The sequence below is a fragment of the Manihot esculenta genome, chromosome 10 (genome assembly GCF_001659605.2).
Source record: "Manihot esculenta cultivar AM560-2 chromosome 10, M.esculenta_v8, whole genome shotgun sequence".
Lineage (NCBI taxonomy): Eukaryota > Viridiplantae > Streptophyta > Magnoliopsida > Malpighiales > Euphorbiaceae > Manihot > Manihot esculenta.
This window is the reverse complement of record NC_035170.2, coordinates 4,009,758-4,024,497: the sequence shown is the minus strand read 5'-3', so window position 1 is coordinate 4,024,497 and position 14,740 is coordinate 4,009,758. Positions and strand designations below refer to the sequence as shown.

The following is a 14,740-nucleotide window of genomic DNA, read 5'->3' as shown; positions in this document are numbered from 1 at the left end:
CAACCTTTTTAAGTTATCAAAGCTCATCCCTTTCCACTTAGCACCACTCATCCTTTGACTAGCTCACATATGCATACCTTATCCTTGGCTCCTCCAGTACTAGATCATATTTAGACTTTCCAAGAGAACTATTGGTGACAACAAAAACAGCAGGACACCAGATTGGGCATACGACTTCAGTCATCCGATAGTCCTGATAAGGGTTTATATCACCAAAGGCCAGAAAATCACCATCAAGATCGCTAGTTAAAACTTAAAACTGAGAGATCGGAGTAAGGAGATCCCATAAGTCAGCTCTCCCATTTTCTCATCCATTTACAAGGCCAAAGTTTGAAAGTTTCCTTTCAATAGACATGGATTCCACAACTCAAAAGAACAAATTTAAATAGTCCTGCTTCCAGTCCACACGCAATTTCATAAACTGCCTCGTAGCTTCTGACATATTAAACCAAGATAAGCGAAATATACTGGAAAGACGCCAAAGATAACATGCTCCCATATATTATAAATCTCAAAACTGTACAAAATCATGTGACATAATCCATTGGATATGGCCATGCCAATTCTTATTTTCCACTTCCTAATACGACTTCATCTGCAAAAGTTACAGAAAGTACCACGCTACAGAAGGAAAGAGAGTATTATGATGATGATTTTATGATAAATGGGATTAAAAGGCAAAAAGCAGGCGATCCAAACTGTCGCTAATCTACAAGCAACACTAACTGATCTACATCTAACTGTAGGAAGCTTTACCTTTTAACCCACGGTACTTGATAAATTCTTGTGCTTGACACATGCCTAATAAATCAACCTTTTCTTTGTTCCACCAATGCAGTAGAAGGCAAACAGGGTACAGCTACAGGAAAGAATCAAAAGCACTACTATGAAGAGAGGCTAATATTTTCAGAGTCTATTTCCCCTTAAGATTAATGCCTGTAAGAAAAGACGCCAAGATGCCAAGACAAAGCTCAATACTTTGCAAATGTGCGCCTGATCTAGAAATTGCAGAAACAGTCAACCTGAGATGCAATCACAAAAATAGCCAATGACATGTTTCATTTACTAAAGAATGACAAATGTCACAGCTAAGAAAGCATACTACAAGACACATATGCATCCTCAAAAAAAAGCATAGACCTTTTCACAAGCAAAATTGCCAGCATCTTAACTGCTAACACCAAAATTGGGTCCTCAGTCCACCAGCCATCATCAGAACCTAACAGTTAAGTGCTCTAGTGCTAACAAGCAGGACGGACTTGCATATTTCTTGTGTCAATTAATGCACTTTACAGGAGGGGAAAAAGAATAGCGATTAATAAAACTTCTCCCCCTTCAGCATCACTGCTAAAACTGTATCAGCTGACCTCACAAATTGGTTGATTTAAAGTATGCATGCTTGTTCAACATCACAAAGGTTTGTGAAGAATCGAATGAAAGCAAAGAATAGGCTAATCTCTGAATTTAATAAAGCCCCATTGGTGGCTTGAAAATTAGTTCAAAGTTCAAATTGTTCCTAGTTGCATACCTGATCTGGCCAACTAGGCACAATAATCAGCACATAGAGGTAAAGATTCTTTGAGAAGCTTGAGGGTCCCCACAGAAAATATGAAGAATTATTTCCCCCAAAATGACCCTTCAAATATATTAAGTGCCACCACAATTATGACAGTACAAAACTTGCTCAAATGAAACATTTGCTAAAGTGCTGCTAACATCAAGAATTAGCAAATGAGAAACTGGTGGAGAAGTTACGAGAAGATCCATGGTATGTACAAGACAGATTAACCATCCAGTGTTGCAAGTAACTGGTCTTAAATCAAGCTAGCATCCACATCGTACTCACAGAAAAGCTGAGAACTATAAATAGAACAGCAACTTGCTATTTCAACACCCAGCTGTAAATCAGAATTAATTCTTCCTTCTGCTTCCTCATATTCACCAAGTAATCCAGGATCTAGCTTGCTGCAGATGTAAATTAATCTAGTCAAAATCTTTTCCTCTTCAATCGTGACATCTCATCAAAACTATCGTCATACAACACCTGCCCTCCATGCCGGTAATTTCCTTCTTCTTCAATGTTTCTTGGTCTTCGAGGTGCATTTCCTGGATGGTGCTTGATCCGTCTGTCAAATTCGCTTTCCCTCAAATTAGCTCGCTCATGGAAATCTGAATCACTTTCAGGGAAGAACCGAAAGGACCTCGGGCCATCCTCTGTATTGACAGGAAAATTTTCACCATCAGCACCATTAAATGGAGCCCTAAATGAACGAACAGGTGCCCGCCTTTCACCAAACCTTCTCTCTTCATCATTTCCACTGCCTCCAAGCTCATGAAAACGGCCAGGATGCATGGGCCCCTCAAAAAACTCATCATTCTCTGGCCTTTGTCTAGGATCAGCAACACCAAATCTCCTGTTCCTGAGAAAAACCCGGCCAGTTGGACTCCTATTAGAGATTATAGATCTTGGATGACCATGATCCCGACAAGGATCCACTTCCCTCATATCATTAGGTCGGGACATATATGATGGGGAACCACGCCTTCTAGGCACCCTCTCTGCAGGAAAACCTGGGCCATCAGGTGACCTTATCCTCTCCATCCTGTAAATTGGTGATCTTCGGTGAGGCAATTCTAGGGGGCCACCAAACCCATCTGGAGACCTTCTTCTAGAAGATGACCATGGACCAGGAGAACGAGATCTAACTGGAGATTTTGAATGCATTTGATGAAGACCCCTTCTCTGAACAGAAGAAAAGTTCCTAGTCCCTTGTACAAAGCGACCATCTAATCCCTCATAGGGAGGTTGAGGACGTGTATATGCATGTTCTTCGCCATCATCAGGGAATCCCCTAATAATCTTCTCAGCATGCCTTAGTCCAACAACTTCAGAATCATCTTCCCCGATGCTTCTTCTTGGCACTCTTCGGACCATCTGAAATCCACGTGAGGCAGGTCCATCTCTCCCTCCAGGAGAGTGCCCCCTTGAAGATAGATGACGGAAAATTGATGCATCATCTTCCATTACCTTTCTCCCTCCCCGAAGAGAACCAACAAATGCACCATCCGGTCCTATATTATAATTCATGAATTCAGAATCGGACCCAGCAACAGCAGATGCATATTTATGTCTGGGAATGCAATAGTGCTCAGAATCTCTATCACTGCACATAGAATCAATCCTACTAGCAAGCCTCCCTCTTCCATGAACACAATTCCATCTAGAATTTCTAGATGACTGATCTTGATACCTTTCTCTTGCAAACTTGCGTGAACCCTCATAACTTTCATCCCTGAATAAGATGTCAATGAACAAAGTTAAATAACACTAAACATAAGACTTCTGAAAAGTTAAACAGAATGGCAATTGATGACAATAAATAATCACCTCCCTCTAGGATCTAGAGGTACATCAGGCAATCTTTCTCTTCCAAGGTGCAATGGCAATGGCTTGCCGGATATACATTTTGTCTTACCAGAAGACATGCCAGAAGCTATAGACAGGTTTATAATCCTACTCTGATTAGCTCCACTGCTAACATCCTTAGTTGCACCATCAGCATTTATAGATGTTTCCAGCTTGGGTATTGCTGAATCATTTTTTTCCACATCATTTGTGTTCACTTTCTCAACTGTACCTTGAGCAACAGCCACCGAAGTTCCTTGACCTTCACTAGTACCTTGATCTGGAGATTGTTCAGTTCCAAGACCCTTCGTGGCATCGTTATTTGCTGATAAATCAAGTGGTTTTCTACGCACAGTCTTGACTACCTTCTTTTTATCAGCTCCACTAGCCGAGATCTCAACTGCTGATGATTCTTCTCTAGAAGCATCTTTATCCACATCATTGGTGGGTTTCCCATCAAGGATTGTATCAATACATTCTTCAACACTATCTTTATTGATTTCAACAGGTTGTTCTGCATTAATTCCCTTTCCCTCAACAGAGGATGGAGTAGGATGAACATCTGGATGTAGCTCTGTAGAATCCAACATTTTACTGTCAGAATCACCATGACTGATGTCATCTCTTTTCTCACTTATAGGACTCTCCACTACACAGCGCAGTTGTGCTTCCCTGAACTCACCATCTTCATAGTCATCCAGTCCTTGACCATCGTCTTCTATATCCATGGGCACAGAATTGCCATCAGACTCGTATTCAGTGCCATAAGAGTCTTCTTCTAGCATATCACCTGACAAATTAATCTTTTCCTCATCACTTGCAGTACCCTCACCATTCCGGTGTGCATCAGAGGGAAGTTCATCCATGGCTTTTAATTTGCATTGGTCAAAGTCATTTATATTTTTCTTCTCAGGACCTGCAACATCCACTGTAGCGGAACCATTAATTGCATCACCACTATGACTCACATGCTCAGAACCTATTTCTGGAGCAAGCTGTCCAGCACTTTCACACTCTTGGTGTGATGTCCCTTCCATTGTCTTTCGTGTTTCTAAATCAACATCATAAAATGGTTCAGATTTCATAGATTTAGCATCAACTGGTTTCACAGTGCTAAAATTTAATGCCTTGTGCGCTTCTTGAGCAAACTTCTCAACTAATTCGCTCTTCACTAACACTGCTCTAAAATCTAATGGTACTGCCAGATTCACTTTAGTTCTGCCAGAGTCATTTTTGAGGTTATCATCCAATGGTTCAGATTTTATGGTTTTAGAAATAACTGTGTTGCCTGCTGACAACAATCCTCTTGGGGAGCTAATACTAATACCAGCCTGGGAGTCTATGTTAGCAGACGATATAGAAGGTTCCTGATTCTTAAAAGAAAGAAATGATGGACTAAGGCGCAAATGAAGAGAATCATCAGAATTATATAGTTGGCCTGATTGTGAAGATATTTTAGAAGAACTAGACATGCACTCACTCTCAACAATTTGAATTTCAGTAGCAACCCCTGTTCCAACCGTTCCTGTTGTCAAGGGCTCTATATGATGTGTGACACCAACCATGCGTGACCCATCAGCTGTCACTTGACCTACAGCTACATCACCCACAGAACCTTCCCAAGTATCCATTGTAGTGTTCAAATCCCAATTAGATCTGTTAGCACAGATATTAGCACTGTCAATATTTGACTGCACATCATCTATTTTGCAATGGGCAGTCCTTTCACCGTTGCTTAAAGACAAATTCAACGAAACAGTTTCTACATTGTGGTGATTACAACTCTTAGCATCATGAATTTGGTCCTCCAAAGCACACACATGATGATCCTTCAAACCTAATGCCAATTCAGGATTCCCGGAAACAGTATATTTAGCTTTGCACTTTCCTTCTGCTATTTGCTGCTCAACTATTTCTTTATCAAAATAAAGTGCAGGGGCTTTATTTGGTGATGAATTCAACTCAGTTTGTTCATATTTTACCAGGACAGTCGCAGATTTTTCTGCTGCCACAAGCTTCCCCGCATTGTCAAGCTTGGCCAGAGATTCTGACTGAATTGTATGTAGTTCTTCAATTTTAACTCTTGAGAGATTTATAGTATTGGCCTGTACAATACTTACAGGAACCATGTTATTAGCCTCAGGAAAAAAATTCTTGTTTTCATCAGATAAGCAAGAACTTCCTGCAACACTATCACTTGAAAGAGCTGGCACTTGAGGCAATCTACCATGCTCTTTCAGTACAGAATCATATTCCAAAACAGCTAAAGATTGAACTTCAGGTGCAGGTGAAGGAGGACAAATGAACCTCCTTTTCTTCATAGGAACTCCACCAAGAGGTTTAATTCCAGTCTGCCAATAGAGGATTAATAAATTAATATTCAAGGAAGCAATCATAGCAAACAAACAGTTCTGAAGAGTAGCAAATATCCAAACACAGAATAAGTTTCAAAAGCCATCACCAGAAACAACTCGATTTTCAAACCCACAAACCACAATTACATTAGGTAACCGAAGAAAAATTATCACTTTAAGAACATTAAGTAAAACAAAGAAATTGTTATACACACAGAGGGAAGAAGATACAACTTAGTTGTTCATTTTACCAAAATGTTGGCAGAGTTACTGCATGTTAAAGTTAACTAAGTTTTTGCTGATTTTACCAGGATGTTAGCCGATTTTTCTGCTGTCCCAAGCTTCTCATCATCATCATCAAGCTTAGCCAAAGAATCAGACTGATCCGTGCTTGGTTCTTCAATTCTGTCTCTTGAGTTGTTAATACTATTTTTTGACAAATTACTGTCACAAGGTTTCTTATTTTCTTCAGGGGCAAATTTCTTGTTTGAATCAGATAAGACAGAAGAACTTGCTGAGACACTAGCATTTACAAGTTCAGAATCCCGAGATGGGCTAACGTGTTCTTTCTTTAAAGAATCATTTTCTACAGGTAGTGAAGATTGTTCTTCAAAGGTAGGTGAAGGAGGCCAAATGAACCTCCTTTTCTTCATAGGAACACCTGCAATATTAAGACCAGACTGCCCTCCAAGGGATTTGACAGCAGTCTGCCAATAGAAGATTAATTAATCAACAGGCAGATTGCAGAAAGCAAAAAATTAGAATATTTTCTAATCTTAGTTGGTATCAGAAAGAAAATAAACACCTCCTCGTTTCCTGATACAGGCATGCCTTCAGATTCTGCCACTGTATACCCCTTCTTGATGCCTTACCAGTCAATGAATCAAAATAAAGTCCTCCAATTTATATCTGAAGTGGCTTCTCAATCCCACCTTGATAATATTAATTCAAAGAGGTTTATAACTATGCTCAATTAAGGCATATCTGACAGTCTATCAGTGATCGATCACCCTGCAGGCAACCAAAAAAAGGGAAAGAAAAAAGATCTAGGCTCTTCTCAGTCCATTCAAGATGTAAACTGCAAGTCAAACAGGCAAGAGAAAAGCATATAAAGACAGGGAGAGTTCTGATTTACTATCAGATAAAGCAAACCCAATTTATGGTATCCAGTAACAATTTCTCAATCTAATTCTGAACAAACAAACGATTGCCCCTGACAAGGGGCAAGTCCAAATAGATCTAGAACACCAAAAATCAAGTGCGGGAAGACAAAGCTGGCAGTGAATGAAGTAAAGCCAAAGCAATGATCAACGACATATTATAATTAATGAAAACAACCAAAGATACAACAACCAGAATAAGCTTCGGCAGTTTCCAAAGCCCTAAAATCAGAATTTTCACTCAACAACTGAAAAACCCAATAATCTCAAAAAAACCAAAAGATTTTAAACATTTAACCAAACTAATAGAAAACAAAATTTCTTAAAGCTCCTTCTTCAGAGAAGAAACTCCGATCATCTGATTATATCGGATTGCAAACAACCCCAAAAGCAAATTAAAATTAAAAATTTAGAAGAAAAAAAAAACACAATTCCAGAAACAACTAGAAAAAGTCGACCAAAATGGGAAACTAAAATCGGAACAAAAATCAATCAAAATCGGAAAACAGAAAGAAATTACCCGATCAGGAAAGAACCTAATTCAGAGAGAGAAGAGAAGAATAGAGTCTCTGCAACTTCAAGGAAAATGCAAAGAAAAAGAGATGAGAGAGACGAAGAGTAGAGATATGGAAATCAGAACAATGGAGGCTTCATTAAATTGGGTGTTGGCAAAGGCATCATCGCTTCTTCCTTCTCTCAAATAATTACGAATTTTCTATTTTATTATTATTATTATTAATTTTACTTTTTGTAGTTTCTTTATTTTATTTTGACTTTTTTGGTCGTCTTAAATTTCTCTACTTCTTTTACACGCTAACAGCGAGAGGGGACCATTCTGTCATCTTAGGTTAAACGTGTGTATCGTAGTGGAATCTCACAGAGACGTGGCTCCCACACTTGGCCTCTTGAATTATTGTTCACTTGTTTTTATTCGCTGAATTAATCATCTCCTGTTTTCAGCCTGCAAATTGCTTGCAATTCTGAAAAAAACAAACCAGAAACATATTAGAAAAAAATCTAAGAGCAGACAAATCACAAGTTATTCTATTACGATGATATGAGATTTAAAAAGAGGTGGAAGAGGTGGGTTTTAGGTGTCTGTGAATAGTTTGATCCTCTTTTATTTTTTATTTATTTATTATCTAATGACGCATAACGGCTATCTATATTATTATACTGTTACATACGTGGAGACATATCTACCTATTCATCATCAGTCGACTATTTAATTTTCTTTTGACACTTAATACTAATAGAATTAAAATATAGCTGGATCTATTTTTCAATCCGCATCACATTAGATAAGTTGGACTCTTTTCTAATTAGTTTGAATCCTTGATTAGTCCACCCTGCTTCAACTGTAAATTGAATTGTACGCTAATTGATCAATTTGCATAATAGACTCTTATGAATTTTAGATCTAACTCTTTTTATCAGGACTCGATCTCAGCGAGTGTCAATAGTTCAGTGATCATTATATTTCAAAATAAATTGCTCTCCAAATAGATTTAATTACAGTAACGACAGCATGAAAAACTTAAATTCTCAAATTGAAAAGAGGTATTCGCTCTTACAGTAGATGTTGTTATTTGATGAGGATCCCATATTAAAAAGGACCAAAAATATTGAACAATATCATACAATAACTTAGAATCAGTTTCATATGCTATAGACATAAAATCATCCCTGATGACCGCCGAATTTCTCCATCACGATCTGGGGCCAAGCCCATGATATCAGCTCAGTACTTAGAGATCCTCAAGTCTTCCTTATGGTCAATGCCCAGTCCGCCAGCCTTGAAGATCAAACTCCCACAATCTCTTCGGGTAGGCCGGCTTAGCTCTTCTAGCCCGATGGACAAATCCTTTCAGGGCCCAGTCTTAACTTCATCCTCCGGCCCAGCCTAGAACTAGGAAGGAATTCAGTCCATTCGCTTTGTGGGACCATTCGCATGCGCACCCAAGGAGAATCAGGGGCCATTATGCATGGAACAGAGATCTGATTCTCTCGTACGCCCGTATCAACGCAGCAGGGACAGGTGGTCCAATGATACACGTTTTGTTAACACGTCACTAGCAGACAAAAGGAAACATATAAAAGGAGAAATACTCTACTCTAAATCTAAGTTTTTTCAATTTTACAGAACCCATTTTAAAATTCTATTTTCTGGATATCAGATCATCAATCCTAATGCCAATTTAAGACTTTCAAGAAACACATGAACCTCTCCCACAGTAGCAAACAACACTATATTTTCTCGGTAATACCCTACACCACTATATCAACACTGCTGCTGAAAGCTGAAGGTTTTTGTTTTTCTAGTATTAAAAAAAAAAAAAAAAAAACTTAAATGGCATTTTAGATCTTTTAGTAAAGTATTTGTCAAAGCGGTCAGACCCCTCATCTGGTCCCTATCAGACAATGCTCCATCATTTTTTTAAAATTAAAAATAAAGTATGTGCAACAGGCAATACAAAGCCTGTTGCGCAGACTTTATTTAAAAAAATTATTTTATTTTTAAATTTTTAATAATATTTTATAATAATATATTTAAATTATATTAATTTAATAATATTTTTTAAATTTAATTTTTTATAATAATAAATATTTTTAATTATTTTTTATAATATATTTTTTTACATATTAGTGTTGTAATATTGTAATTAAATAATATTAATTATAAGTTTATTGATAAACAATTATTATATTTTTATAAAATTTTATTTATATTATTTAGATAATTATTAAAAAAATATAAAGGTACTTTAAAAAGTTTCAATTATTTAGAATTATGAATCGAAGTAATAAAGAACTCCAAAATATTATTTTATAAAAATTAAAGGATTTTAAAAAAAAACAAAACTAACTAAATATATTTTATTTATATTTAAAAAGCAAAAAACATGTTTTTTTATTTATAATACTCCTATATTTTTTTAATAATTATTTACATAATATAAATAAAATTTTATAAAAAAATATAATAACTATTTATAATAAACTTATAATTGATACTTATTTAATTAATATGTTAAAAATAATAAAATATATTATAAAAAATAATTAAAAATATTTATTATTATAAAAAATTATATTATAAATAATACTATTCTCTCCAAATTGAGAGAAAAGTGAGAAGAATTTTCTTTTAAAGTTACAAGTATATCTCTATATTTTTAATTTTTTTAAATATTTATAGTTAAAATTATAATTTTACTATTTAAAAATAACTTTCCCTTCCAATATTTTTCTTAAAATATCTAAATACAGTAATAAAAGTTAATTTTTCTTTTATTATTACCTTTTTTTATTTTTTTTTCTTAAGCATCAGTGTTGGTCTTACGCACCACCAGAAATCGCTACTACCATTCGCAAGCAGAAAGCCTCACACTTGGACAACCACCATCTTCAGACCACAAAATGAATAGGGCGACTAGAGCCCCTATAGCTGCTGCGCTTTCAAGAATCTGGCGACCAGCCAAAGTGGCCACCAGTATGAGCCTAGAGACTAATCGCCTATACGGCCAACAATTTAAACAGCACCTCTGTCAGAGGTGAAGATAGAAGCTCAACACATCTTTCAACAGTGAAGCCAACAAAATCGATTGGACGACCAACCTTCGTTTACTATAGGTAAAACAACAATTATTGGAGCATAATAGACATGCATGCAACAGTTGTCTGTTTCAATTAGGCTCCCTTAAAGCCAACAAGAACAAAAACTAATTCTTAGAGAACACCAGGGCTGAAAACTCTATGTCCAGAGACAAAAAAAGAAATAAACAAAAATAACTATCAATTTTTATTATTAAAAATTGATTGTGTAAAAATAAATTAAATAATGAATGAATAACGTTTTTTTAAATATTTTGAAAAAAAAAAAGATATTTAGAGTTAGAGTCTTGAAAATTAGAAATAATTTTTTTTTATTAAAAAAGAATAAAGATGGAGGGTGATTGCTGTAAGATATTTTTTAGAATTGCAATTTCATTTATGAAGGAATTATTATCAAATTTTTAAAAAAAAATTAATTTATCTTTATATCAAAATTACTCATTCATTATATTTTATAAATTAAATTATTTAATTCATTTATAAAAAAAAGACGATCATCCAACTTATTTTGGTTTTGATGAGAGAAAATAAATAATATAGATATTTAAACTTATAAATACTAAATAATACATTAAGTAAATAATATAGATATTTAAGATATATTAATGAATTTATAAAAAAAAAATTAAAGAGTTTTGATTTTATAAAATACAAGTACATTTTAATTATATAATTTTCAAATAAAAATAAAGTAATAAATTCTTTAAAAAAAAGGAATTTAATAGTAATTCTACTTTTATTTATTTAAAATTAATAAAAAAATTACTTAATTACCTTTACATAATTCAGAAAATTTTAGGGGCCATGACCCCTTTACCCCGCGTGCATCCGCTCCTAAGACAGGCTGATGCCAAACATCTCCGACAATAAAACCTCAAATATTGAAAGTTGGAATATATAAATATAAATTCATAAAATATGTAGATTATTTTATTCCATAGATTAAACATATTGAAATATAAACATAAATTTATAAAAAAATTAAAATTATTTTATTTAATTAGCCTGATAGATGTGATGTTAAAAGCATGTTTTTTTTTAACCAGTACAAAAGAAAATAAAAAATATATGCATTAAGATATCATGGGAATATTTTCAATAATTTTTTTTTCCTGAAAACGTTGATTCATTGATATAATTGATATGTTACATAAGAATACATAAAAGACCTAAAATTCACAAACACATATTACAAGCTTCTATGTCTAAGAGATTAAAAACAAATAAAACACATAAGTTTAGAAATAAAAAGCCCTACAAATTAATATAAAAATACCGGTAATAAGAATTTGATAAAAAAAAAAGATGGGTCGCTCCTCTCTGTTGGATGTGCTAGTTTTCGGAAGAAAAGAAGCCATCGAGATTAAAACAAAACTCTTGTTACAATAGTCATAACAGCACTAAAACACACATTCAAACGCAAAGAGTAAAATACCATGAATAAAATAAACTGAAATTTTAGAAAGGAGAGTCAAAGCCAAAAGAAACATGCAACCACTAGATTTCCTGCTCCATGCCTCACCACCAAGCTCCTTTATTGGATTAACTCGACAATATTTTGGTACTAGTATGTGAGATTTCAACTTATGCGTAATAGAGCAAACAAAAAGTACAATAAAAGAGGGCTTTTTGCAAAATTAGGGTCGGGATTACTTTTATTTTCAGATTTGGAGTTGAGAAGATTTTATTTGCGATTTTGAGGTTCGGCTGCCACGTGGCAGCTGAAAAGAATGCATGGCGCCTCTTTGACAGGCGCCAGAGTCTGGCGCCACTTTTTTTTTTTTAAATGTGGTCTGCCTCCACTTAAAATGGTGCCAGACATTTTTTTTTAATTATTAATATATTATAATAAAATATTTATATTATATTAATTTTTTTTATTTATATTATATTTTTATAATAATAAATATTTTTTTATAATTTTAATATATTAATATTTAAAAAATTTTATTATTAATATTTAAATAAAAAATTATTGGAATTATATTTTAGGATTATAAAATTGATATTACGTTGTGATTAGATGGATAAATTTTTTTATTATTTTAATATATTAATAAGTAATTATGCAATTAAATAATATTAATATTTTTATACACGTTTAATGTTATTTCATAATTTTACAAAATACTAATATTAGTTATAAATAATTATTATATTTTATAAAAATATTTTTAATATGTAAGAATACTATAAAAATTAATAGTAAAGTGATTCCACACAAAAATATTTAGAATTATAATATTATACTGCTATTAAATTTGTATACGATAGTTTTATTGAATTAATTACTTAATTTAGTTATTTTTTATTTTTAATATATTATAAACAATTCGTATAAAATATTTAAAATTATTATATTATCTTATTATTAAATATTATATGAGAACTAAGTATAATTTATAAAAAAAATTAATTAATTAATTAATTTAATTGTAAAATAAATTAATTAGATGTATTATATTTAATAAATTATAAATAATCAAGTGATCGTATATAATATTTAATTATTATTTTTTATTAATTATTTAAATTATATTATTGTTTATAATTATAAAAATAAATAAATAAATATTAATATTTAAAATTATAAAAATTAAATTTACATTTTATTAATTGCTATTTAGAATTATAGAATATTATTATAGGCCACTTAAATGTTGCATGCGATCAACTGATTGTTTATAATTTATTAAATATAATTAATTTAATTAATTTACTTTGAATTAGATTAATTAATTATTTTTTTAATAAATTATAAATAACTCAATTCTCGTATAACATCTAATAGTAAGATAATATAATAATTATTTATCCATCTAATCGCAACATAATATCAATTTTATAATTCTGAAATATAATTCTGAAATATAATTTTAGTAATTTTTTATTTAAATATTAATAATAAAAAATTTTAAATATTAATATATTAAAATTATAAAAAATACCACATTTATAAAAAAAAAAAAAAAAAAAAAAAAAAAAAGCCTGATGCCACTCGCCAAGCGTCCTTTTCGACTGCCACGTGGCAGTCGAACCCTAAAATCGCAAATAAAATCTCTCTAATCCCAAATCCGCAAATAAAAATAGTTCCAACCCTAATTTTACAAAAAGCCCAACAAAACAAGAGATGGAGAAAAAGTAAATAAAAATATTTAAAAAAAAATTTCTCTTTCAACCCGTCCAGACGAGATGGGGAAAATTATGAATAGTAAGTTTCTAGAAAAACTCTTATTCCTTAAGAGAAAAAACTTCTCTAAGAGAAATAAAAATTTGGTACTTCATTAAAAAAAAAAGAAAGATAATTATTTTCCCTAACTTATTTTAGCAATTTACGTTTCCTTGGTCAAATAATGATGGTCTATTTAATTTGCATAATACAGATTCGCCTGTTTCCTTGGATGCAACGCAATGGGAGGGAAGCAGCGCGCAAGACCAGAAGTGAACTAATTGCTTAATCCAACAATGCAAGATAGGAATAAAGAGATGTAAACAGAATTTAAAAAGGCCTTATTAGCTGCAAATCCAAGGCATGTTAATTCTTTGATTATCCAAATTTATGCACGAGTTTCCCATAAATACCATCTTCTTAGAATCATGGGTTACAGGTCTCAATTTGTCAGATTTATTCAAAATAATCCACTTACAAAATTAATTCTAGTTGTGTTCTGACTTAAATTAATGTGTTTTAACTTATATACTACTAAAAAATCTTGTTAAAATTACTATAATTTCAACTTGAATTCAATAAAAATCATTATTAAAATTACTGTAGTTTCAACTTGGATTCGATACAAGTGTGATTCTTGTGTATTCCAACTCTTAAAAAAACAAAAAAAATTAATACCAAAGAATAAGCCAATATGGACTCAAAGCCTCTTCAAGGGCATGCCCTATAAGCTTAAGCTTTAGTTGAGGTGAGGCCCTTCAAGAAGGGCTGACCTAAATGGGTGCGTATATAGATTTATACACTGCCAAAACCTTATCAAAGGTGTCACAGTCTACATACACTCCCAAAAACCTTTCAAAGTTTATGCGTCTTAACTCTGACAAACCAAAGAAAAAGTTCAGGTAATTATGAATTGGGAGGGAAATTTCAATCAATTTTATGTTCAATTCTACTTTCGACCATTACACTTTCGATCCAGAATCAGTCCAAACAAACAAATTGAGCCAGCTAAAGCTAAAGAAACACAAGAAATCAA

General features: G+C 32.8%; 1 protein-coding gene across 2 annotated transcripts; it reads right to left on the bottom strand.

Annotated features, from left to right (window-relative positions):
- Positions 1-469: 469 nt before the first annotated feature.
- Positions 470-7,624, bottom strand: LOC110624789. 2 transcript variants are annotated; one of them, XR_002489473.2, is made up of 6 exons: positions 7,441-7,624; positions 6,566-6,771; positions 6,069-6,467; positions 3,389-5,757; positions 1,529-3,293; positions 470-1,022 (listed from the first exon to the last, which is right to left on the bottom strand). XR_002489473.2 is itself a non-coding variant. In XM_021770107.2 (5 exons), the coding sequence occupies exons 2-5, from the start codon at positions 6,587-6,589 to the stop codon at positions 1,988-1,990; spliced, it is 4,098 nt and encodes a 1,365-aa protein (XP_021625799.1). In that variant the 5' UTR covers positions 6,590-6,771; positions 7,441-7,624; the 3' UTR covers positions 470-1,987. The 2 variants fall into 2 exon arrangements, 1 of the variants encoding a protein (XP_021625799.1); XM_021770107.2 differs by having other exon boundaries at positions 470-3,293.
- Positions 7,625-14,740: the final 7,116 nt, after the last annotated feature.